The 26113-nt window shown below is 46.7% G+C and overlaps 2 protein-coding genes and 1 long non-coding RNA gene across 12 annotated transcripts in view; 1 reads left to right on the forward strand and 2 right to left on the reverse strand.

Moving 5' to 3' along the window:
• Ttll8 (tubulin tyrosine ligase like 8) overlaps positions 1 to 12774 on the reverse strand; it is a 71484-nt gene extending 58710 nt beyond the window's left edge. Inside the window, exons 1-2 of one of the 4 annotated variants that reach the window (XM_031352341.1) lie at positions 12288 to 12770; positions 11586 to 11690 (exon numbers count right to left, since the gene is read on the reverse strand). In XM_031352341.1, coding sequence (XP_031208201.1) covers positions 11586 to 11690; positions 12288 to 12693 — 511 coding nt within the window. In that variant the 5' untranslated portion in view covers positions 12694 to 12770. Of the gene's footprint in view, positions 1 to 11585; positions 12139 to 12234 lie in introns of those variants that run through there. The other 3 variants (XM_031352335.1, XM_031352350.1, XM_031352358.1) reach the window with 3 other exon arrangements.
• A 129-nt stretch (positions 12775 to 12903) lies between these two features.
• On the forward strand, positions 12904 to 19185 carry LOC116077704. The gene is made up of 2 exons (XR_004113301.1): positions 12904 to 13081; positions 18879 to 19185. It is a non-coding gene; the product is annotated as an uncharacterized LOC116077704 (long non-coding RNA).
• Positions 13576 to 26113, reverse strand: part of Mlc1 (modulator of VRAC current 1) — a 27959-nt gene continuing 15421 nt past the window's right edge. For all 7 annotated transcript variants that reach the window (XM_031352392.1, XM_031352384.1, XM_031352376.1 and 4 more), the window contains 7 exons: positions 22788 to 22889; positions 22356 to 22427; positions 21872 to 21988; positions 20720 to 20776; positions 19984 to 20106; positions 15945 to 16106; positions 13576 to 14800 (listed from right to left, as the gene is read on the reverse strand). In XM_031352392.1, coding sequence (XP_031208252.1) covers positions 14726 to 14800; positions 15945 to 16106; positions 19984 to 20106; positions 20720 to 20776; positions 21872 to 21988; positions 22356 to 22427; positions 22788 to 22889 — 708 coding nt within the window. In that variant the 3' untranslated portion in view covers positions 13576 to 14725. The remainder of the gene's footprint in view (positions 14801 to 15944; positions 16107 to 19983; positions 20107 to 20719; positions 20777 to 21871; positions 21989 to 22355; positions 22428 to 22787; positions 22890 to 26113) is intronic.

Here is a 26113-nt window from a genome sequence, read left to right on the forward strand (position 1 = left end):
GCCTCCCAAGTGCTGGGATTAAAGGTGTGTTCCACCACCACCCGGCTAATGATTTCTTAAAAAGACTACCAGGGGGCTGGCGAGATGGCTCAGCGGGTAAGAGCACTGACTGCTCTTCCAAAGGTCCTGTGTTCGGATCCCACCAACTACCTGGTGGCTCACAACCACCTGTAATGAGATCTGACGCCCTCTTCTGGTGCGTAGCTGAAGACAGCTATAGTGAATTACGCAGGCAGGAGTGAGTGGGGCCGGCAGAGGTCCTTAGTTCAATCCCCAGCAGCCACACACATGGCTCACAGCCATCTGTACAGCTGCAGTGTACTCATACACATAAAATAAATAAAATAAATCTTAAAAAATAAAACTACCAGAATCCAGCAACAAGACACAGAGGCAGTGTGGAGATGATAACTCACTGAAACATCAGAACATGTGAGCACACACATGCCTGTTAGCTTTCCTTAACCTAACACAAACTAGACTCACTTAGGGAGAGGGAACCTCAACTCTGTCATATTGTAGACAAGTCTGTGGGAGTATTTTCCAAGTGCTTTAAAAATGTGTAGGCATGTTTTGCTTGCATGTATGTCTCTATGCATCACAGAGTGTATATGTATGGAGTGCCAATAGAGGTCAGAAGATGACTCTGATTTTCCCCAAACTGGAGTTAAAAATGGCTGTTAGGTGCCAGGTAGGTGTTGGGCATCGAACCTGTGTCCTCTACAAGAGTAGCTAATACTCTTAACTGCTGAGCCATCTCTCCATGTGGGGCATTTTCCAGGTTGATGATTGATGTGGGAGGGCTCAGTCCATTCTGTGGTGCCAACCGTGGTTAGGAGGTCTTGGCTGTGTAAGAGGAGCGAGCGGAGCCAGCCATGGAAAGCGAGTCAGTATGCAGAATCCCTCGTGGTCTCTCGCTTCAGCTCCTGACTCTAGGTTGTTACCTCGAGTTCTTACCTTGGCTTTCCCGGTCAATGGGCTGTGACCACTAAGGTTACATTTCAAGTTACCTTTCGTCTTTATTTGTTTTTGTTTTTTTTTTGTTTTGGTTTTTCGAGAAAGGGTTTCTCTGTATAGCCCTGGCTGTCCTGGAACTCACTCTGTAGACCAGGCTGGCCTCGAACTCAGAAATCCACCTGCCTCTGCCTCCCAAGTGCTGGGATTAAAGGCGTGCGCCACCACTGCCCAGCACCTTTCATCTTTAGTCCGGTATTTTTTTCATAGTGATTAAAAAAAAAAAAAAAAAAAACTAAGGGAGAAATTGGCACCAGGGATGTGGGGATAGTATTGTTGGACCTCACCGTATAGCTTTTGGGGGTGGAGGATTGTGGAATGTTGGGTTGGGATGCAAGTGTTCAAGGTTTATTGATCTATTGGCAGTTTGAAGGAGAAGGCTAAGAGTGCAGTCAATGTAGACCTAGCTTGTGAAGTTTCAGAGGGAAGCAAAGTCTATCAGAGATGTTCATGTGACTTTTTAATTTTTATTTACTTATTTATTCTTTTTGTTTTGTTTTGTTTTTGTTTTCAAGACAGGGTTTCTCTGTATAGCCCTGGCTGTCCTGTAACTCAACTCTGTAGACCAGGCTGGCCTCGAACTCAGAAATCTGCCTGCCTCTGCCTCCCAAGTGCTGGGATTAAAGGCGTGTGCCACCACTGCCCGGCTACACTTTTTTTTATTTTTTGAGGTAAGATCTCTCTACCTAGCCCTGGCAGTTTTGGAACTCACTATGTAGACCAGACCACGCTAGTCTTAAGCTTACAGACAGATCTGTCCATCTCTGCCTTGCAAGTGCTGCCATGCCTAAGTCAGCTAGCTGAAAGTATTTTAAATGAAGAATCCGGTTTCCTGAGTTTTATGCATGGTGATAGATAAGAATCTATTTGCATTCTTCTGCATGCAGACATTCACATAGACCGGCAGCATTTGTTAAAGATGCTTTCTTTTTTTTTACATTGTGTAATTTGGGCTTCTTTGTCAAAAGTCAAGTGTCCATAGGTGTGTGGATTTACTTCTGGGTCTTCAATTCAATTCCATTGATCAACCTATTTGTTTTTATACCAGTATCATTAGGTTTTTTATTACTACTGCTTGGTAGTACAGCTTGAGATCATGGATGGCATGACCTCCAGAAGATCTTTTATTGTACAGGATTGTTTTATCTATTGTGGATTTATTGTTTTTCCATATAAAGTTTAGTATTGTTCTTTCAAGGTTTGTAAAGAATTGTGTTGGAATTTTGGTGGGAATTGCATTGAATCTGTAGATTGCTTTTAGTAAGAGGGCCATTTTTATTATGTTAATCCTATTGATCCATGAGCATGGGAGATCTTTCCTTTCTCTGATGTCTTCTTCAATTCCTTTTTTCAAAGACTTGAAATTCTTGTCATTCATGTTGTTTATTTGTTTGTTTAGAGTTACAACAAGATATTTGATATTATTTGTGGCTATTGTGAAAGGTGTTGTTTCCTGATTTATTTCTTTCCCAGTCTGTTTATTGTTAATATATAGGAGGGCTACTGATTTTTTTAAGTCAACTTTGTATCCAGCTACTTCACTGAAGGTGTTTATAAGCTGTGGATCATGTGGATCAAAGACCTCAACATAAAATTAGATACACTAAACCTGACAGAAGAGAAAGTAGGGAATAGCCTTGAATACATTAACACAGGATATAACTTCCTAAACAGAATACCAATAGCACAGGCACTAAGATCAACAATTCATAAATAGGACCTCATGAAACTGAAAAGCTTCTGTAAGGCAAAAGACACAAATTGGGAAAAGATCTTCACAAACTCTCACAATATATATATATATATATATATATATATATATATATATATATATCCTCAAGAAGTTAGACATCAACAAACCAAATAATCTAGCTTAAAAATGGGGTCTAGATCTAAACGGAGAATTCTTGACAGAGGAATCTCTAATGGCCACGCAGCACTCAAAGAAATGCTCAGGGGGCTGTAGAGATGGCTCAGCAGTAAGAGTACTGACTCTTCCAGAGGTCTTCCAGAGGTTCTGAGTTCAAATCCCAGCCACCACATGGTGCCTTACAACCATCTGTAATGGGATCTGATGCCTAACCCTAACCCTGAAGACTGCAACAGTGTACTCACATATATAAAATAAATAAATCTTTGGAAAAAAAAAGAAATGCTCAACATCATTAGCTACCAGGGAAATGTAAATCAAACTGATTCTGAGATTTCACCTCACACCAGTCAGAATGGCTAAGATCAAACCCTTAAGAACAGCTCATGCTCATGTGCAGCAATGGGAACACTCCTCTATTGCAGGTGGGAATGCAAATTTGTCCATTCACTTTGGAAATCAATACTGGTTTCTCAGAAAATTGGGAATCAATCTACCTCCAGACCCATTCTTGGGCATATATTCAAAAGAAGCTCTACCATCTCCCAAGGACACTTGTTCAACTATGTTCATAGCAGCTTTATTTGTAATAGACAGAAACTGGAAACAACCTAGATGTCCCTCAACCAAAGCATGGATAAAGAAAATGTGGTACTGACTAATACAGAAGTAGAGACTCACAGCTATCCATTGGACTGAGCACAGGGTTCCCAATGAAGGAGCTAGAGAAAGGACCCAAGGAGCTGAAGGGTTTGCAGCCCCTTAGGATGAACAACAATATGAACTAACTAGTACCCTCAGAGCTCCCAGGGACTAAACCACCAACCAAAGAGTACACATGGTGAGACTAATAGCTCCAGCAGCATATGTATAGTAGAGGATGGCCAAGTTGGTCATCAATGGGAGGAGAGGCCCTTGGTCCTGTGAAGGTCCAATGCCCCAGTATAGGGGAATGCCAGGGCCAATAAGCAGGAGAGAGTGGGGTGGCAAGCAAGGGGAGGGGGGAGGGAGCAGGGGTTCGGTTTTGTTTTTGTTTTATTTTTCTTTTATTTTTTTCTTTTTTTCGGAGGGGAAACTGGGAAAGGAGATATCGTATGACATATAAAGTAAATATCTTAAAAAACAAAAGAAAATGTGGTACATCTACACAATGGAATACTACTACTCAGCTATTAAAAACAAGGACATCATCAAATTTACAGGCAAATGGAATAAAGCTTATAGGCAAATGGATGGAAGTAGAAAGGTAACCCAGACCCAGAAAGACAAACATGGTATGTACTTCTACGTGGGTATTAGCTGTAAAGTAAAGGAGAACTCTGCTACAATCCATAGATCCAAAGAAACTAAGTAACAAGGAGTGCTCAAGGCGGGGGGCGGGGGGAATGGATGAATCTCACTGAGAAGGGAAAATAGAGTAAACATGGTGGGTGGATGGAGGTGGGCATGGGTGCGGGGAGAGAGGATAGGGATGTAAACAGGAGAGATAAGGTAGGGGGTAGACAGAGGGAGAGAGTCCTGGGAGAGACAACTGTAATTGGGGGTGGCATCTCTGAGATGAGCTAGAAACTTAGGACAATGGGAACGCCCAGGAATTTATGAGGGTGACGATAGCTAAGACTCCTAGCAACTGGGATATGGATCCTGAATGGGCCATCTCTTGTAACCAGGCAAAGATGCCGGTGGAGTAGGGACTGAGACACCAACCCAGCCACGAAACCTTCAACCTAGAATTTGTTCTGCCTACAAGATGTATTGGAGTAAAGGCGCAGAAGTAGTGGCCAAGCGATGACTAGTCCAGTTGAAGACGCAAGCCGTGAGAGGGGAATCCACCCCTAACACTGCTAATGATATTCTGCTGGACTTGTACACAGGCACCTAGCATAATGGTGTTCAGAGAGGCTTCACTCAATACCTGAGGGAAACAGATGCAGAGACCCACAGCCAAACATTAGGCAGAGCTTGGGGGCATCCTGTGGAAGGTGCAGAGGAAGGATTGTTAGAGCCAGAGGGGTCAAAGGCACCATAAGAAGACCCTAAGAATCAACTAACCCTGGTCCATAGCGGATCATAGACACTGAACCGCCAACCAGGGAGCCTGCATGGGACTGACCCAGGCCCTCTGCACATATGTTATAGTTGTGCAGCTTGGTCTTTATGTAAGGACTCTTGATAGAGGGGCAGAGGATGTCTCTGCCTCTGCCTCTGCCTTTGGGAACCTTTCTGTCCACTAGGCCTCCTTGCCTAGCCTCAATAGGAGAAGGTATGCTTAATCTTACTGCAACTTGATATGCCAGGGCTGGTTGATTTACATTGGAGGCCTCCCCTTCTCTGAAGAGAAATGGAGGAGTGGGAGGGGGGGTGAGGAGAGGGGGAGAGAACTGGGAGAAGAGGAGGGAAAATGTGGTTGGGATATTAAATAAATAAATAAATAAATAAATAAATAAATAAAAAAGATAGAAACAAGAATCTGGATTTCTGGTAATCTGGAGCTGAAGATTCAGCTGTGATGAACAAGAGACCGGGCACCACTTTAGTGAAAACTTTGCTTTACTAGAACAATGGATGAGGGTTGGCTGGGACTTAAAAATCAGCTGTGATTTTAATAAGGCCAACCTTGGCGAGGCAACATCCAGGAAGATTTTCCCCAGGATCACTACAGGGCCCAAGGTTGCAACTCAGGCTAGCACCTGAACTTGGTAACGTGCAAGAGTTTCCCACATGGCACTAATTTTGAAGTCATGAAAAGTCATGGGGAACAGCTGAGGCGAGGCGTGTGCGGCAAGATTGAAATCACCCCAAAGAAAGACCAGGAGAGGCTGTGCAGTACAGCTTTAGCTTCAGTGGAGACCCAGCATATTGGAGATAAACTCTGGGATGACCGAGGACAGCAGCAGAGAGTGAGCGAGAGATGTAGAGACCCAGAGCCAGACACTACTTGGAGCCAGGGGAAACCTGTAGGAGATAGGGAGAAAAGATTGTAGGAGCCAGAGGGGTCCAGGACACGGCAAGAACATGGCCCACAGAATCAACTGCGTAGGGCTCATAGGGGCTCACGGAGACTGAAGCAACAAACACAGACCCTGTATGGGGGGCTGAGCTAGGTCCCGTGCATATGACTTATGGCTGTGTAGCTTGCTATGCTTGTGGGACTCCCAACAATGAGAGTGTGCATGGGGTGTCTCTGAGTCTTTTGCCTTCGTTTGGGACCCTTTTCCTGCTGCTGGGTTGCCTTGTCCAGCCTTGCTATGAGGTCATGTGCTCAGCCTTCTTGAATCTTGTTAGACTACATTTGGTGAATACCCCTGGGAGACTTATGTTTGTTTTCCTTTTGTAGGGAAGCAGAGGAGGAACTGACCTGGGGGAGAGGACTGGAGGAAGGGAGGGAGGGGAACCTGTGTTGAGATGTAATGTATACGTGAAACTGTATGTACTCAAAGCATCCAGCAAAGCTGTCCCCCCAGATCAGGGCTCATCCAAGGGAAAGAGGAAGAGGTGAACTACTGAGAGAAGGCAGAATGGAACCAAGTTCAACATAAGGCTCCCCACTGATAAATGACATCCTAGGTAGAAAGGCCACACCTTGAAAACCCAGGTAGGAAGATGGGCCACAGCATAGCAGAGGGAAGCTCATTAAAAGAGAAGAGTGTGTGGTCAAGCAGATCCAGATATGAACAAACCAACTGTAAAGTTGTTTTGAGGGAAGCCAAACTAAACTCAGCTTTAGTCAGAAGAGCTCCCCTTGTCAGTGAAGAGTGGCAGATGTAGACTCATGTGCTCAAAGTGCTGATAGGTGACAGTTGACTGTTCAGCCAGTAAATGACATTTACACCCATCCCAAGGCTCAGGGAATCCTGTGGAAAAGCACTTCTTGCCATCTCTGGACAAGACAACAATCACAAACTCACACCAGATTGGGTTGCCAGAAGTGGGTTTGTGAACAGTCAGGGACAGGGTCTGGTGGCCCCACACCTCACAAATGAACTATTGGCTATGAGTACATTCTGAGAGATGGGGAGCTCTTTCCCTCAGTTGTCTACCCACTGGTGAGCCCACCAGACTCCAGTGAGTGACTCCAAATTGATGATCAGTCAATCTCTGGCTGAACTTAGTGGAGTGCAGAATATATCAAGAGACATGAATCTGGGAAAAGGGACTTGTAGGGGGCCAGGAACTGATGGAGGGTAGAGGGGGGTGGAGACAGTAATCAGAAAGCACATGTACATTTATGAGGTTATCAGTAAGCTTAGCAAAAATAACTTGTCAGGAAAATCTAACAGTTCTAAATGTATGTGCACCTAATAGTACAGCTTCAAATAGAAATAGAGGCTGACAGAAGCGAAGCCATAGTTGCACTGGGGCATTTGAATCAGCTTCTTTTGGGAAGTGAAAGATTAAACAAAGGAGCATCACAAGACAGCAATTCGGATGACATGATGAGCGACCGTACTCCTAAACACAGAGAGGTCCAAGCCTTAACACACCCAGCAGAGTTTACAGCAATGTAGATGGAGAGATACCTACATTTGTGGCACATGTTTCTGAGTGTCTGGTCACTAGTGGCGTGTCTTTAGGGATGGATATATGTTGCCTAGCTCCCTTTCTGATTTACCTTTCTCTGCCTCCTGACACAGTCAACCGTGATGGACTGAGTCCTCTTAAACTTTGAGCCAAAATAAACAATCCTTCCTTTAAGTGGATTCCTTAGAGATTTTTTGTCACAGCGACAATAAAACACAGAGGTTGAATTTCCTTCCAATTACCAAAATCAAACCAGGAGTATATAAAAACAAGTAGAATTTTCCTAAATGCTCCAGAACTTGTGGCACACTTAGGACAAATTAAATGTAAATTTGAAAATCCTATGAATGAAATCATAATAAAAATATGACCTATCAAAGCATTACAGTGCAGTCAAGTAGTAATCTGAGGGAAATCTGCAGGTTGTTAGATACAGATTTCAGCAAAGAACATATTAAATGTTATCTTTATGTCAGCCCAAGAGGGTAGAAAGAAAGTGATCCACTCAAGGCGGTTGGAGGAAAGGGAAGGGTAAGTTAGGAGCAAAATGCAATGAAGTAAAAAGTATCTCAGGGCTGGAGACATGGCTCAGCAGTTAAGAGCACTGACTGCTCTTCCAGAGGTCATGAGTTCAATTCCCAGCAACCACATGGTAGCTCACAACCATCTTAATGAAATCTGATTCCCCCTTCTGGTGTGTCTGAAGAGAGCAACAGTGTACTCACATAAAACAAATGAATAAATCTTAAAAAAACAAAAAGAAAAGTATTCTAGATAAAACTAGATAGGAAACATTTGGAGGGGCACCGGGGCTACGGCTCAATGCCCAGGCATCTACCAAGCATGTACAACTCTGAGTTGGATCCCAGTACCAAGAAGAATCAAAAGGAAAGGAAAGAAAATTTTAAACAGATGAGCGTTTACATAGGCAAATTAAGAAGAAACACATAAGACGCAAATTAGCAACATCAAGAATGAGAGGGGGATTTTGCTACTGACTGAATATTAAGGTATTAAACTTTATTAGCACATACATGCCAACAACTGGGCAGCAGAACATATGAAATGGAGATATTCTTTGAAATACATGTGGAAATGAACATCAAAGAAACCGAAAATCCAGATCAGCTTATTTCCATTCAAGACATTAATTTCAGTTAGGTCATCCCAAACTCCAAGATGTAGATGACATCCACAAGTCAGCCTATCCGTATATTTAAGGGAAGATTGTTATATAGACCATGAACCTATACTGTTAACACCAACACCCAACAAAGACATTACAAGGAAGGGAGAGTGCACACTAATGTCTCTCATAATGACGACACAGCCCTAACTGATACATTCATAAATTAAATCTAGTGACAGGGAGAAATAAAAACAGAAGCAAAGCAAAACACAACCAAATGGAGTTTATCCCAAAAATGCAGAGTCAGCTTAGTGTTTGAGAAGCTGTTAGCACAATCCACCGTATTAATATATAAAATTAACACCGTGACCTAATGGATGTAGAAGAAAACATACCATAACTGTTGATAACCTTTAAAATTAAACTTGATAACTGAAAAGCAGAGGCTGCAGAGATAGGGCAGTGGTTGAGAGTGTTAGCTGCTCAGCCACGAGGGCCACAGTTCATTCTCTAGTGCCCTTGTGACAAGGCATCTCACCAATGCCTGCAGTCTGAGCTCTGGGGGCGTCAGATGCCTTCTTCTGCCTTCTACACATACACACACACACACACACACACTTGAAAAACTTTTTTTAAATTTCCAAACAAGGTTTCTCTGGCCTCGAACTCACAGAGATCCACCTGGTAGCACATACATTTAATTATAGAGAGAATCTCTTGTGCACTGTGTGGAAGCGTCACTGTCAATAAAGAAATGATGGCCTATTATTGGCTTTGGCATGAAATAGGAGGTAGGATGTCCTGCACAAAGAGAGGATTCTGGCACAGGAGAGATTCACCTCTGACACTGATGGAGATGGTTGACCGCATAAAACTGAGATGAGGTGAGTGGCCATGTGGCACTCGCAGAATAGAATAAATGGGTTAATTAAATTACAAGCCAGTTGTGGAACAAGCTATGGCCTAGGCATTTATTCATGAAACATTAAGTTCTCAGAGTTATTTCAGGAACTTGGGCATGGGTGGAAAAGGCAGGGGTTACATTTTATCCCAACACTTGAGAGGCAGATACACACACACACACACACACACACACACACACACACACGGGGGCGGGGGGAAGAGAGGGAGAGGGAGAGGAAAATGAAATAAATAAGCCATCTATAACAGCATTTAAAATCAAGCACATAAGAGTAAATTGAGTAAAAGACTACTGTACACTTGCACAGTAGAAACCATGAATCACTGCTGAGAACTATTAAATAACTAAATGTTTCTTTTCCCAAAGATTTAATATTAAGATGTTAACTGACCCATAAATTCAACATAAATAATGACAACCCTGGCAGGATATATGTGTGTATGCATATGCGTATGCGTATGTGTATGTATATGTGTATGTGTATGTATATGTTAACCAGGTCCTAAATTTCACACAGCAGTGCAAAAGAGTCCAAGAGAACCTAGTTGACCTTGAAGGACATCTTCAGAGTTCTTAATTATAAAGCCTCTGCCATGAAGACTGGCATGGAAGAAGAATGAGCAGAAAGAGCAGGACAGCAGAACGGACAGTCCTACCCCCACCCCCAAAGATCTACACCTCTTTGACTCCAGAGAAACACTGCCAGGCAGCAGCTGAGTCACTGAATACTCAAAGTTAGGATGCGGATAGCAAGTCTCGTCTTCCTCGACCCCATTAGGTGGTGGACCTGAACTGTAAGAAGTGGAAATGACAAAACCTCTCAAAGCAAAGCAAAGCAAAGCAAAGGGTGTTACCTTCTGCAAGGAAGTGGGTAGAATCTTTAAGATCTAAGGGTTTTCATTATACATGAAAAGATCAGTAAGTAGGCCTCCTTAACGCCAGAAATTCACAGGATGCGCATTGTGATGTATTCTTTAATCCCAGCACTTGAGAGGCAGAGGCAGGTGGCTCTATATGAAATTGAAAGAGTCTGGTCTACAGAGTGAGTTCCGAGCCAGTCAGGATATATAGTGCACACGCTTAATTTACACAGCACAGGGGAGGCAGAGGTAGGCGAATATTTGTGAGTTCTAGACCAGCCTGGTTTATACAGAGAGTTCCAGGAGAGCCAGAGCTACATAGGTGGGACCTTGTCTCAAAGAGGTGGTGGTGGTAGTGGTGGCACATATCTTTAATCCCAGTACTAGGGAGTCAGAGGCAGGTAGAGCTCTGAGTTTGGGGCCAGCCTGGTCTATATAGCGAGTTCCAAGACAGCCAGGGCTACACAGAGAAACCCTTTCTTAAAAACCCAATCAACTAACCAAACAAATAAACAGGAAAAGAAAGAAAAACAAAATCAACCAATCAACTAAAACCCTAGAAATCAATCAACCAACCCCCAGCCACAGATCCTCATGAGTCTGTCTAACACAGCAATCTGACACAGCTGATATCCAGAAAGAACAAGAGAGACCTGAAACTCAGTAAGGCTCATTATTAATAATGGCCAGGATCTGGAGTAAACAGTTCACCATCGTGGATGTAAGAGAACTGCCACTAAAAGCCATAGAGAAAGAGGCAGCACCCAGCAGAGAGATCTCAAGGCCAGGACAATGCCAGATGTGTGGCCAATGGGGAGTGCTCCAGCTGGTAAGCCTGAACTATATCTTCTCTTTTGTTTGTTTGTTTGTTTTCCCAGCCAGGGTTTCCCTGGCTGCGCTGGACAGGCTTTGTAGACCAGGCTGGCCTCGAAATCACAGAGATCCTCCTGCCTCTGCCTCCTGATTGCTGGGGTTAAAAGCGTGTTCCACCATCCCAAGTCCTGAACTGTATCTTCTAAAACTAAAGGTGTACCCATCTGTGACCATGATTTTCCTTCTAGGTATTTAGGTATTTGCCGGTAAATGTGGCCCGTGTCTGTACCCCACTAGGATAAAAGGCTTTAACCTGTACTGCCTGAACAGTCTCCCAGGAAGCCTCAGGAGCCCAGAGGGCAACTGAATCTGGGCCTCCTCCACTCTTCCCAACCCCCATCATGCCTGCTCCTTTGAGGAAGGCTGTCGAAAATGCGGAACAAGAAAGGTACAGACTATTCTCTTCTCTGTGATCTCCATCGGACAAAGTGGAAGACGGCTTCTTCCGCTCGCTGTTCTCCATGCTTGCCTCTCGTAGCTGGTTTCTTTGGCCCCCAGCCCCTGTTGACAAAGATTTAGAGGTCAGACATACCCAGGGAGGCAAGGGTGGGGTTCGGAGGACCGGGGTGTGGGAGGGAGGTCTGAAAGGAAGGTTTGGGGTCAGGGGACACGACATGAGTGGGAGACTTGGGGTGAGAAGTCAGATGAGAAGAAAAGTCACTGCGGGACAGGTCCGAGAGTGAGATGAGGAAGTTAAGGTAGGTAAGGAAGTATGGAGTTAGAGAGTTAGATTTGAGCCAGAGTTAGGGAAGGCCAAGTGGGGCATCCGGTCTGGAGAGGAATACAGGTCTGAGGCTAAGAAGGAGAGGTCAAGGTAGGGAGATCGGACACAAATTGGGGCGCAGGTTTGGGGTCAGAAAGGGGAGGCAGTTACGAAGTTTGGAGGGAAGTGGGGAGGTGAGGGAAAGAAGGTTGAACAGGCGTAGTGGGGTGAAAGCGGGGTGGGGGGGTAAGTTGGGAAAGTTCTGTGGTTCTAAGGATCGAGATCTGGGATTCCAATCGGAGGGGGCGGGGCGGGGTTCGGAGCACGGGGTAGGAGGGGGACCTGGGCGCTAGCGAGGGCAGGCGTTGCGCGTCTGAGGGCAGGCCAGTGCTCACCTGGGACCCGCCCTGAAGCGCGTGCTGCTGCGGCAGAGCGGCGGGCAGAGCGGCCAGGCGTCTTGCGGTTGCCCAGGGCAACTGACCTCGCCTGCGCCATGCATTGTGCAGACCCCTGGCGCTGTTGGCGGGGCTTTCGGCGTGCTGAGCGGCGCCCCACTCGGGGTGTGGGGCTTCGTGGACGCACAGGCGGCAGAGGCTGCGAAGGGCTGCGTGGAAGAGGAGTCCGCTGGCAGCGGCGCACAGGGGGCACCCGAGACGCAGTCCGAACGCAGTTGCTGGCACTCACACCGAGTCTTGGTTCTAGATCCAGTCCCGTGTTACGGTCCAAGGAGCGGCCAGGGCCTGGGCGAGGGTGGGGTCGGGGGCGAGGGCGAGGACTAGGTCCCGGGACGGAGCAGGCCATGCGTCAGGATTAGTCCTTAAGTGCCTGCTACCCTCGCCTGGGTCATGTGCTCCTGCTCCACATCTCCCACGCACCTGACAGGGTCACACAGATAACCCGGGCACTCAGACTACACCAAGTCACAAAGACTATGGGTCACACCCTGCCCCACCCTCGGCTTCCTCCCTGCTGGCTCTCGAGAAGCCTCCACTTAGGTGAGGTGGGGATGGATGGAGTTCTATGGTCCTTCTGTGCATGTGTCCTCCCCTTGCCAGCTGAGCATCTCCTGAGATCAGGGTGGGCAGAGTAAGTCCTCTGTGCCCAGAAGAACCTAGAGTGGCCTTGGTACCTAAGTTCCAGGCTGTCCCTTCCCGACAGCCAGCGCCACTTGCCTGCTAGGCCTTTCCAGGTTAGTTCCTGTGCTTGTCCTGTATCTGTGCCTATGTGGGTGGCACCTTGGGCTGTGTTGAGGAAGGCCCGGTACCCTGTCTGAGTTGTTGTAAAGCGCAAACTTCAGGATATTGGCAATTGGTTTGAAGCGGGGGTTCTCAACCCGTGGGTCGCGACCCCATCCCCATGGGAGTCACGCATCACATTACGATTCATGACTAGCAAACTAACAGTTATGAAGTAGCACTGAAATAATTTTATGGTTGGGGTCACCACAGCATGTGGGGGTCACAGCTTTAGGAAGGTTGAGGACAACTTGTTTAAAGGCATTTTTATTTATCAGGTTTTGCTCTTCAGCTGTTATAGGAGTCTTTTCCCTGACTAGGGATCTAGTCTTTACTCACAGGGTTATACAAATCAAGGAATAAATAAAAAATGGCTTTCCCCTCTAAGGTCCTATTTCTGGTCCCCTTCCACCCTTTTTTTCCCTAGAAGCATTTAACAGGCTATGACCACATTTGCACATTAGTGTTTATTGCTCAAGCATATTAATCTATAACAGACAAAAGTATATAAGGGACGATTTTCAGACCCCATTTTTATGAGTCTGTTTTTTTAAACTCTAAAATTAAAAAGTGCAAGCCAGCAGCAATCCTTGCTGTCTCATTCTGGTCCCGAAAGTTCAAGTCTCCCGCAGGTGCCTTGCCCCACCCCGCAGTGGGACCACAGCTCCCTTCCCACCCAATAACATGTGGTAGAGCTGGAGAGGGCCCGAAGCCCAGTGGGCTCTGCACATAGGCAGGCAAGAATGACCTCTCATGGAACTTGTTTGGGGCAGGCCCAGCTCTCTGGAGCTGTGGGGATGAAGATAGGACCGGAAATCCCCAACGCTGAAGATGAGCTGCCTTGCTCTTACAGGCTCCCTGTCAGGTGCCTCCCTCGCATCCCTGTTTGAAAATGACTACACTTTTCCCAGCAGAGTCATGTGCATCTACAAGTGAGACGTCAAAGAGGATCTTCACTAGCTCCCTGACCCCAGCAGCTCTTCTGAGGCACAAAATGTATCTCTGTTCTTTCCCCTATCCTCCCTGGAAGGGAACCCCTTGATACCCCAGCTCAGTAAAGGCACACGGTCTGCCTAGGCACAGAGGCTCCCCTCCCACAAGGCAATTCCTAAAATGATCCCCAGTTTCACAAAGGACCCAACTTACTATAAATCCCTTGGTTCTCTGGTCAGCTGGGGGAAGCCAGCTGTCCTCTGGGGTCTGGGGAGGTGGTATACAAGCTGTGAGTGGCACAGCCAGACTATCCCTGCACTGTGGCAAGTGTGTGAAGGCACGCAAGTGCCCTAAGGCCAAACACCAGATCCTGGTGAATGAGGGTCAAGCCAGGAAGTGAGGAGGGCTGGGACAGAAGCACCACCCAAGCCGTCGGGGTCAACTGAGATGCACACAACTGAGACCTAACAGGGCCCAACACTCAACACTTGCCTATTTCAAAGTTAAACTACTCCAGGAAGCGAAAAGCCACCTTGCAGCCTGGGCTGCTCTCCCGAGAGGGAGAAAGTATGTTAGAAAGCAGTAGCCTCGTGCTGGTTAGAGTTCGTAAGTGGCGCATGCTGGGGGCCAGGCAGACGCCCAGGCACAGTTTCTTTATCCTGCAGTCACTGGGCCATTTGTACCACCACGGCTCTCCAGGCTTTCTCTTTGTCAAACTCCTTGAGGGGACCTCGGACCACCTGTGACAAAAGACGAGGACAATGTCACCTAATCAATGTCATCTGGAAGGAAGGCAGATTCAGCTGAGTCTGTGCAACATCTGTTGTATTCTCGAATATGAGCTTCTTTACACGAGAGAGAATGGAGAAGGAGCCAGGGAGTGGTGGCACACGCCTTTAATCCCAGCACTTGGGAAGCAGAGGCAGGAGGAGGATTTCTGAGTTCGAGGCCAGCCTGGTCTACAGAGTGAGTTCCAGGACAGCCAAGGCTACGCAGAGAAAACTCTATCTCGAAGAACAGAAACAAAAAACAAAACAAAACAAAACAAAAGAATGGAGAAGGGATGACATTTGAGAAGGGACAAAGCATCTTAGAAATTCCTGCATTCCTTCCCATGGTGTCTGTCCATGTGCAATGGGGTGGGTATAACTCACAGTAAAGGAAGTGGACAACAGTGGCAGACACATACCACCAGACACGAGACAGGTGACTGTTAGCTTGCACACTTACTCTGAGCTCCTAAGATGGTCAGTTCTGGAATCTGGCAACTTATTCATCTGGCTCTGTGGCCTGCTGGTCAGGACACAGACCCAGGACAGAGATGGGAGCCTGCCTGGACATCTCCTTGGGCACAGAACAACCAGGTCATTTCCTTGATGGCAGCGGACAAGTTTGTCCAGGAAGACACAACAGGCATTGATAGCTCAGGGAGAAGTTAGCAGGCCCAACCTCAGGGTGTGGGTAGCAGAATGTAGGATGGGGGTGGGGTGGGCTGGGAGGGTACCATCTGGATGACTCTGAACTCTCCCAGCCCACTGGTCAAAGAATAGGAATGTCTAGCTACAGGGAGCCTCCAGGCCAGGCAGGGGCAGCCCTCTCCTACAAGCACGGCATCTTCTGTGAGAATCTTTGGAAGGCTTTCCTGTGTCTGTGAGAGCAGAGCTGAAAGCCCTGTAACGATGGTAGTTTTCTTCTTCATGAATGGGTTTGTACTCGTTTAGTCCGTTAAACAACCTAGTTCAAACTTTATTTTTAATACTGCAAATAAACCAAACTCCAAAACATCACAACAAACATTGAAGGACATTAGTGGAAGGATCCATCACCTTACCAGGACCCTGTTAGGACCCAAGATAGGGCACCCTGGGAAGACAAGCTACTCACCTCTCCTGCTGGCTGTTCCTGGGGACAGGACTGGGGATCCCAGGATGCAGCCTGCAGGCGGGCACTGACTTTGAAGCTCACACACTGGATGGCAGTGCCAGTGTTGAGCCCTCCCTGAAGCAGCAGCAGCAGCAGCAGAAGCAGCAGGAGTACATCGTAGGACTGTGAGGAAGGACCAAGGTGTGAGCAGGCCCATGGGCAGACACCTGCAAACCCTCCCCTCGCCTAAGGTTTCAACAGAGCCAGCGCACCCTTGATGACCACTGGGCTCTAGAAATCCAAACAGGCTGTTTTTGCTTCAGTAATCTGAGACATAACGTTCCAGTTCAACCAATTCTGCTGCCTTCCATTTAATGAGTAAGCACTCAGAGGACTGGGGTTGTATTTCCCCCGCCCCTCCAATCCAACTGCAGTAGGGGAGACAGAGCATATGAGACTCCTATGGCTCATGCAAAGGGCAGGAGAGACCAACATTTTCAATTATATATCTGTAGGAAACACAGTCATGAAACTGGTACAGTTGGCTCTGAACAGAGAGGGCCCTTGGCTGGGCCCAGACCTACCAGCAAAGAGATCTGACCACCACATGCTGCTGAGGAAGAGGCAAGGAGGGAGAGTAAGAAGGCAGGGTGAGAGTTTGTGTCCTGATGGCCCAGGGGCCAGAGGTAATAAAATGCAATTCACACATTAAGGAACCCCACAAAGCAATACCCATAAATTCCCACAAAGCAACCAGAAGGATGCCTTCCAGCATCAGCCCACAAAAACACAGAGCAACTAAATATTAACACACAAAGGACACAGTACTGACTGGCATGATGACATGAACCCATGATCCCAGCACTTAGGAGGCCCAGGCAGGGGGATCTCAAGTTCAAGCTAGCCTGGAATATAGAGAACTTTTGAGACCTTGTCTCAAAAATATTTTTTATTGACTAATTTATTCACTTTACATCCTCATCACAGCTTCCCCTCCTTCCTCTCCTCCCAGTCCACCCCCTCTCTTCTCCCCAGAAAAGGAAAGGCTTCCCATAAACATCAACCAGCCCAGGCATATCAAGCCACAGCAAGACTAGGCACACCCTCTTCCATTGTGGCTAGACAAGGCAACCTAATTTTGCAGAAGGGATCCAATGGCAGGCAGTGAAGTCAGAGCCTGTCTCAAAAATAAAAAAAATAAAATAAAATAAAATAGTGTCAATAGTTCATATCCACGAGGATATGAAGCCAGGAATGTAGCCATGTGTGTCCCCCAGAGGGGAGCTTCTGTACTTAGATGCCTCACCCTGTCTGGAAGGAAGGCAGGGGTATACAGCCTCTCCTATCAGCACAGAATAGCCCCAGTCCATGCTGACAAGCTGGGGCAGCCAGTGAGATATGAGGAGAGGACCTGCAAGCAGGAGCACAGCCAGCCGTGAAAAGTGTGTTGAGGGGCTGAGGGAAACATGGATTCATGTGTAAATGGGACTTCAGCAGCAGTGAAGCATCTCCAGAAACATAGATTCCGCCCATGGTTTTGCCAGGCTCTGGAAAACTTGAGCTAGAAACCTTTCCAGTGAAGACTTAAGAATACAGAGACATCGGCTCTCTCTGTAATTTCTCTCCCAGGTGCTCATCCTCAAATTCACGTGAAATGTGCATAAAAGCTGGTCACCGGGGCCTAGTCGTAACAGCAAATAGCTGGACATCACCCAGTTCCCGACACTAGGGCCTTGCCAGGTCCATGGGGTAACATTTTAACAGCAATGAAAGAGCACAGAAGAGCTCTGAGCCCTCTGGGGATAAATTATTGGGTTAAAATATGACCCCCAACACAGAATAGATTAGAATGCTCAATCTGCCCTGTAGGGGAGAGAGGAAATTATAAAGATGTAGCTGGTGAGGAAGCAGGCTGGTGCCCCTGCTTCTCAGAGTTTAACTCGTCCTCAGCTTTGTCTTTTGAGCCATGTAGATGTGCTATGTTCTAAAATATCATTAATGTGTATTTTAAAATGTAATGTAAAATGAAACAGCCCAATGTTGACTGCATCCAGAATCCACTGGACTAGCCACTTACCAAATCAACAGCAAAATCATACACAGAAAGGGGATTTTTTTTTATCACACAGCATGTGAGAGTCACTCTTTCTGAGATTAATGTTAAACACACACACACACACACACACACACACACACACACACGCTGGGCTGTGGTGACACTCACCTTTAATCCCACTACTCAGGATATAGAGGCAGGTGGATCTCTGTGAGTTTGAGGCCAGCCTGGTCTACAGAGCTAGTTCCAGGACAGCCAGGGCTACACAGAGAAACCTTGTCTCACCCTCCCCGCACCCCCCACAGGCACAAAGACTAGCCGAGGAGGTGGTCTCTTGGTAGCAATGTTGGTTTTTATAATTGTGGGTCATTTATGTGTCTATTATAAGACAAAATTAAGTAGGATATTAAATGTTACCATAGACATCGTGTTTGGAGTAAAAAGTCAAAAAACATCAAGTAAAAGAAGTCAAGAGCCGAAAACCAAACCAAAGCCAGAGAATGTGCAGCTTGAATTGGAAACAGTACGCGCACGCGTCGGTAAACATGTAGCTCTTTCCAGTTCTGTGCCCTGAGCAGGCTCAGAAGTGACCAGAGCAGCGAGAGCCCACAGAGGTACATTCTGAGCTCAGTGTCCTGCTCCTGTCTGTGTCAAGGTCATAAAAGATGAGCCAAGGCTGTCTTCAGTGCCCACCTGGGAAGACTGATGTCTTCACAGGAATGCTCACCTACAAGTTGCCCTCTGGATGCATCTGGGTCACGTTTGGCATAGAAAGAAGAATGTCAACAATACTCTAAAAATATTAGAGGCCTTGAGAGTCCTCAGTGGTGTTCCACCAACGCCAAAGCTGTCTGTCTGGCAATATGCCAACCCAGCTCTCCCCTTTTTTCCCTTCCCAGGAAAAGATCAGCCTTTAGCATCAGCCCATAGGAGGAACTGGAAGTACGAAGAGCCCAGAGCCTAGAGCCTGACACTACAATGATTCACACCTCTCCAGGCTCCTTCGCCTCCTTAGGATCGTGGTAAACAGACAAGCCCCATGGCCACACTCCAGGCAGCATCGGGGGACAGGGTTTCTCCAAACTGAACAGACCAACGAGCAAGAAAGATGTCCTACTCTGAAACAGTCATGCAAATCAATATGGGCTGAATATGAATGCACATCACGTGATAATCACCGTGTTCCTCTCAGACTTGACAATGAGACTTTGATGTGTAAAGGCCTGTTCTTACGTTAGGGCCATCTAATTGTGCAAGGGTGAAGGGTTGAGGTATCAGAATTTGACACTCAGTCCAGATGAGTGTGACACTCATGCCTCCATGAGTCTTAAGCATGTGTGAGCCCAAGGGGACCTGAAGGAACATCTCCCCAGAGCTGCACTGCCTTCCAATGCACACATGAGGCTCCTCATAATACACTCTCGGTGGGAAAGCACTCATCCTGGAAACACATACCAAGCATCTAAGACATTGTCAATCCAGCTGTGTGTCTGAACCTGAGGAAGCCCTGAAATGTGCTAAGGGACCCAGAGGAATCGATATCCTCTGTGAAAGGTACAAAGTCGGAAGAACACTTCCAACCCTCAGATCCACCTATGAACTTAATGCAGGGATGACTGAGACCCCAGTGGGCTGGGCCTGAGATGCCCATGGGTGGTCAGAAGACGAGGGAAGCCCTGGTCACGATAAAGGAATTGAGGGCCCATTACAGGGCTGAGCTAAGACAGGCAGAGAAACACAAGCAGGGAAAAGCAAAGCAATGAGCAGAGACTGGAGCCGCCAGCAGGGACAGAATCAACACAGAAAAAGCATATTGGATCCCACCGCACTCCACACGCAACCCACCCCACCCACAGCAAACTGGGTAAAGCACTTTGTTCAAAGGGTGCCTATTTGTTCGGGCCACTGCCAGGAATACAACAGAAGCCCCATAGCCACCTCCTTGAGCCCCTGTCAGTAAGTGGCTCCGTTCCCAATGAGTTTCAGAATAGAATGGACACCTACTTTGATGGCTGGTGGGTAATCTTTAAAAATCTCCACGATCCTCATCACGCTGAAGGACAGATAGCCAGAGGCAGTGAACAGCAGTGGGGATGTAAGGCTGCTGATGGCAATCAACACCTCAACCTGGCAGGAAAGCAGACTCTTAGGTAGTAGGTGTGGCCAGCATTTTCCCGCCTGTGAGTTTGCGAGGTGGGACCACTTTGTGAGTATAGATAAACTCCGCTTACTCACTCAGTGCCAGGTATGACACAGGAGTTTTTGAACGCCACATGTAACCCTCTAATGTGATGAAAAAAAAAAAAAAAGCAGCTCCTGTGTGCTACTCAGTTCTCGTACTCTTCAAAGATCTGTTCTTCTAACCTCCCCCAACCCAGGTCAGGCCGGACAACCCAGCACAGACTCCTTGGCAGCTCGGCTAGACCCAAAGCCTAACAGTTGCTAACAGCTGCTAACAGCTAACCAACCCCACAGAAGAGGGGATAAGGCTAAAGGACTGCTCTCTTCCTCCATCCCTTGCTTAGCTACAGACATTTCTGGCTTCCAAACCTAAAGTGTTCGTTTCTTGTTTTCACAAACAGCTGGGCCACTGGGGCTCCAGGACAGTTGCGGATCCTTTCCTGGGCAGTGGATTCTGCCCTGGTCTCCTACTGGTCCCCGATGGCCTCTCCTCGTAAGCCCTTGCTGAGCCACACCCAAAGTGACCTATGGCACAATGGAAGGACTGGGCCTCACCTACCAGACACTTGCTGGGACATTCTGCTGTCACATGGCTGGCAATGGCACTTGGAAAACACTGGGAAGAGAACAGAAAAACATCGGGAGACTAAATTTTAAAAAGCCGAATCCTAAGCTTGTACTCCTGCTCTAATGATCTCACCATTCTGTCTAGCAGAAGGAAAGCCAGGGCTGCCTCAGGCTGTGCAAGGAAGTGTTCGAGTCTCACAAGTTTGGTAGCTGCCGGTTGCTTGACCATTTGTTTAACTAGTCAAGTCTCCTATAGAAAGGCCACATGAATGACAGGGTAACATTCCATGTCCCCTGGATGACCTTGGTGACAACTGTGCAATACAGTCAAATGCGGATCTATCTGCAGCACCGTGCTGTTGTCCCAAAAGCAATATGAAGAGAGATCTCTTGTTTCATGATCTAAAACCCAAACTGGAGTTTCCTTGTGCCTCCTTGTCAATCTCCATGCATAAGGGTGTCCTTTGGCCTCTGGCACCATCATGGACTTTTCTGAGACATAGACCCTGAGCTTCACACAAGCCTTTAAAAATATAATTGGTATAGTGCTTTGAATGTGCTTGGCCCATGGGAATTGGCACTGTTAGGAGGTGTGGTCTTGTTGGAGGAAGTGTGTCACTGTATAGGCAGGCTTTGAGGGCTCCTAGTGCCCAAGCTCTGCCCAATGTGGAAGAGAGAGCTTCCTCCTGGCTGCCTTGGAATTAAGACGCAGAACTCTCAGCTCCTTCTCCAGCACTACTTCTGCCTGGATGCTTCCATGCTTCCTGCCATGATGATAATGGACTAATAAACCTCTGAAACTATAAGCCTGCCCCAATTAAACATTGTCTTTTATAAGAGTTGCATTGGTCATGGTGCCTCATCACAGCAGTAAAACTCGAAGACAAGTGGATTTCTTAGAAAAATAGGTAAGTACTATAACACTAGCAGTTAAGACAAAGTTTCACACAAATACATTTAATCCTAGGTTCCCAGAGTCTTTGCAGGAGGGGTCTCTCCGGTATGCTTTCTTATCTGAATGTTACCAACTGCGAAAACAACAACAAATAGCCATGCAGGGTTGAAGGAGGGAAGCCCAGAACTGTGGCTGCAGCCATGTTTAGCTAGCTATAAAAGGCAAGGTGACCATCCAGGAAGTACTCACGGCCACTAAAATCCAAAAGAATGTCACCGAGAGATGTGGGCCCGAGACAGCTTCCTCTACATTTAGAGCGATTACCCCACCGAGGACAGCAGAGACACCAGCAATTACTTCTACCACCTCAGGGGGAAAAAATAACACAGTTACCTTGGTAGGCCACCACACCAATGGTCTACCTCCATGGGGAGAGAAGAGACACCCTTCAAGTCCCAGAATGCAGTGTATAGATACAGCCTTCCCCAAGGTAGGCCATGAGCTCAGACCCTTCTCTGGTCTGTTCAGGTTGGCCGTGGAGAAATCACTAGAGAAAGTTAAGGAGGTGGATGGGGGCGGGGGACCCCACGTGACCTACAGGGAGGCGCATGGGCAGAGCCCATGTGACCTACAGGGAGGCTGAGTCATGAAGGTTGATGGTTCAGTGCAAACCTAAGCTACATAGCCACACTGTGAAATAAAACAAGAGAAAGAAGAGGGAGGCTTGTCTTACGGAGTAGGACTTCAGGACCCGAGCTGGAAACGTCACTTCATCCAGAATGTTAGTGCTGTCCGAGATGGAAGCCTAGAGAAAAGGAAATCCTCCTGGGTGCTGGTTGCTATGGGCAGGAGTTATACTTCTAAAAGCCTCCAAGTTACAGCCCTTCTGCATGGAGGAATGATTCAGGGGCAGACATTTCCCCTGCATATGGACGTGTCCAGTCACCGCAACTGAGCTTGCCAACAGTTGTGGTAGAACTGTTGTTCCAGTAGCACTCCTGAAGGCAAGGCAGGATGGGAAGGACACTGGAGGCTGTGTGGCTGTGCTCTCGCCTCCCTAGGCTTGCCTAACAGTCCCTCATCCCCTGCCGGCCCTCTCCTACCCGTGGCCTCCCTCATCGCGACCCAGTTCAGGGGAATAAGGGGGTAGCTGTGGGAGACCCACCTTCTTCTTCTTGCAGGGCTCCTCACTGGACCGGGCCGAGATGATTACCGTGGCTGCCATGAGGAGCTCCAACAGCAGGAGCAGGATGAGGTTGAAATTAATCTGCAAAGCAAACATGTATGTGCCTCAGCCAAGATGGTCCAGAAGGCTGCCATCTTCCTCCAGCTGGCTAATCCAGCTCTGCTCTCCTTGTCAGGAGTAAACCATGGCAACACACTGTCTCTCTTCTCTTTGGTCTACTTTTTAATTTGGTTGATCTCTCTCTCTTTCTCTCTTTCTCTGTACATTGTCAAACTTTTTGATACTTAAATTTATGAATTAAATTTATTCACTGGAGCCTGGTGGTGGTGGTAGCAGCAGCAGCAGCAGCAGCTAGCTGCATGCACACCTTTAGTCCCAGCACTTGCGAGGCAGAGGCAGATGGATCTCTATGATGAATTCAAGGCTAGCCTGGTCTACAGAGTAAGTTCTAGGACATAGCCAAAGCTATACAGAGAAACTTCGCCCCAAGAAACCAATTATGTATATGTATATGTATACGTATACATATATGTATATGTATGTATATATATTCACTGGGGAAGAGCATCAGTCATAGCATGCCCAAGGAGGTCAGAGAGACAAAACTTGCAGGAGTGAGTTATTTTCTTCCACCTGTGGGGTCTGGGGATTGAACTCAGGCCATCAGTCTTGGCAGCAAGCACCTGTACCTGCTAAGCCATATCACAAGCCCCAGGTATTGTTTTAAAAACTACTCAACTCAATGGTTTATTTGAGAACATGCCATAGGCCTCTGGGCCTAGAAGCTGAAGTTCCCTCTAGAAGTCTCATCTGGGAGGGAAATCGCACACCCTGACAGGATAACTAGAATTTCATGACCGTAGGGAACTGGAATGAGGTGGATGGAGAGGCCAAATCATCTGGATCCATTGTTAGTTCCAGGACAGTTGCTCACTAGCAGCGTCGCTATCTGGCCTAACCTTTCAGCGACCCCTAGGGAAACCAGAATGTGTAACTTAAAAGGCCTCTAGTTTCCAATACCATAAAGCTAAATATGTCAGAACATCTGTAAAGTATAATGGCGAAGTTCCCACTTACCCACCACTTGCCTGTCCACCTGACGATGCCCACACAGGTTTACCTGGTAAATGCATCGACTTAGGACTTTCTTTTATTCTGGGTCTATTAAAGGTTCTTCTTTATAGCAGCAGAACACATCATCAGGTAACACACACAAGGTAGCCTGAGTTTGTGTTCCTGGGCCTTGGTCACTTCTATTTTACTCAGGATAAACTATTTTTTAGCCCCTTTAGAGCAAAGCTGCATTTTATATGAAGCCTTGGAGCTGTGTCTCCCCTCCCCAACCTAAGCACACACAAAACATGAACACAAATGTTCATAGGGTATTCAACTCCATGTGCCGTTCCCAGAAACTGCAGAGTGAGGCTTGGAGAATGGCTGAAGCACTTTGAAGCCAGCAGTGTCCACAGTTACATAAATGTTCACACTTGCAGAGCACAAGTCTAGCATGCACAAGGCCTGGAACTTGCTCCTGGGCCCTGAAGGATTAACAAATGAATAAAAATGTAAATGATACTCAGGACGCAGTCCTAGGAAGTGGACTTGAGGCCCCTGTATGTTAAACAAGTACTCTACCATTGAACTATGCCCACGGCCCTTGTTTAAAACAGTCTCACTAAGTGGCTGAAGTTAGACCTATAATCCAGTCTAGTCTTGAACTCACAGTCTTCCTGTCTCAGCCTCCCAAGTTGTGGGGATTATAGGTGCATGCTATAGGTATGGTTTTAAAAATAAATTTGTAAGGGAAAAACTATACAGTAATATTTAACTAACAGAACCTCAAAATATACAAAGTAATGATAGACTTGTGGGAAGAAATAGATAAACCAAGAACTACAGATAAAGAATTTAACGCCCATTTCTCAGAAGCTGACTCATCAAAAGCACAAGCCCATAAAAACTCTTATCCAGCAAGGCATGCTGATATACATCTAAGTTCAATACTTGGGAGGCAGAGGTAGACAGAGCTCTGTGAGTTCAAGGCCAGATGGGTCTACATATCAAGTTCCAGGTCAACCAGGGCATCCAGGGCTACATAGTGAGACCCTGTCCCACCAGAAACAACAGGAACAACAACAACCAGCACACACACACACACACACACACACACACACACACACACACATACCACATGTACACAGAAACCCTTTTAAAATCAGAAATGTGCTACATTAACCACATCCTTCACTTTTTGTATGTGTTCTGATGCTCGGCCTGTGGTCATGCTGATCCTGGAGAGCCTTGATCTTCCTAGGGATGACTAATGACTAGAGCTGGCAAGTAACACTATATACAACCCCCCTCAACCCTATACATCCCTTACTGGGTTTCTATTTACCTGCCTGTCACTCCAGGGCAGAATCCAGGCAACTAGGGATAGTCTGGAGTCCAGCACCCTTGGAAGCCATTCAAGCTGGGGAGCCATCTGTCTCCCCACTGTCTGACTTGTTCTTTTCTGTGGAGGCCGCAATGAAGGGGCCTGCCTGTCTCCCCTCACTACCTCTGCTCATACATTGTCCAGTGCTCCTCTGGGGGCCCTGATGATGGCGGTGCTCCCTCTTATGGAATCTGTGAGTGACAACTGTCTTTTCAATACCAGGTGTCTCCTGAACTGCAGCCTTTACCACATCTAGACAATAAGAAAGCCAACATTTAAAAACAAACGCAATTCTCTGTGTAAATAAAACAGATTGTTCATTCTTGGAAAGTGCCATGGAACACTTAGGAAAATAATCTATTTTGCCTCACAGTGAGCCTTGGTGAATGTCAAAGAATTAATGCACTTGAACTGTCTATTCATCTCCCAACAGTAATATCAGAAACCAATTGTCATGCACACTTGCGTGATGGCGGTATTTGAGGCGAAAACTTCAAGGAAAGTCAGCCTCTTGTCTCTGTATTGTTGTCTGGCACCCCAAACTCAGAGGTGGCCCAGATATGTCTTCGTACTTGTGTGTTAGGAACTCACCAAGATATCATTTTCTTACAGCTAGCAAGAGAAAATTCGGACATTGTTTTCTGACCTTCACCAATGTTTCTAACTATCTTAGTTTAATGTTTTAAGTACTAGAGAGTAATTGTAAGGTTTCTCTGTAAGACATTAGTTGAAAGAGTTAGGTCAAGATTCTCTTCTGCCTGTCTCTAGTAAGAACTAAAGAATTAACATAAGAATACCTTAACAGAGAGGGCTCTACCCCTCTTCTTCTTGTTCTACACCTGGCTTTTTAGAAGTCAGGTGACTTGGG

The sequence above is a fragment of the Mastomys coucha genome, unplaced genomic scaffold, assembly GCF_008632895.1.
Source record: "Mastomys coucha isolate ucsf_1 unplaced genomic scaffold, UCSF_Mcou_1 pScaffold11, whole genome shotgun sequence".
In the NCBI taxonomy this organism is placed as follows: domain Eukaryota; kingdom Metazoa; phylum Chordata; class Mammalia; order Rodentia; family Muridae; genus Mastomys; species Mastomys coucha.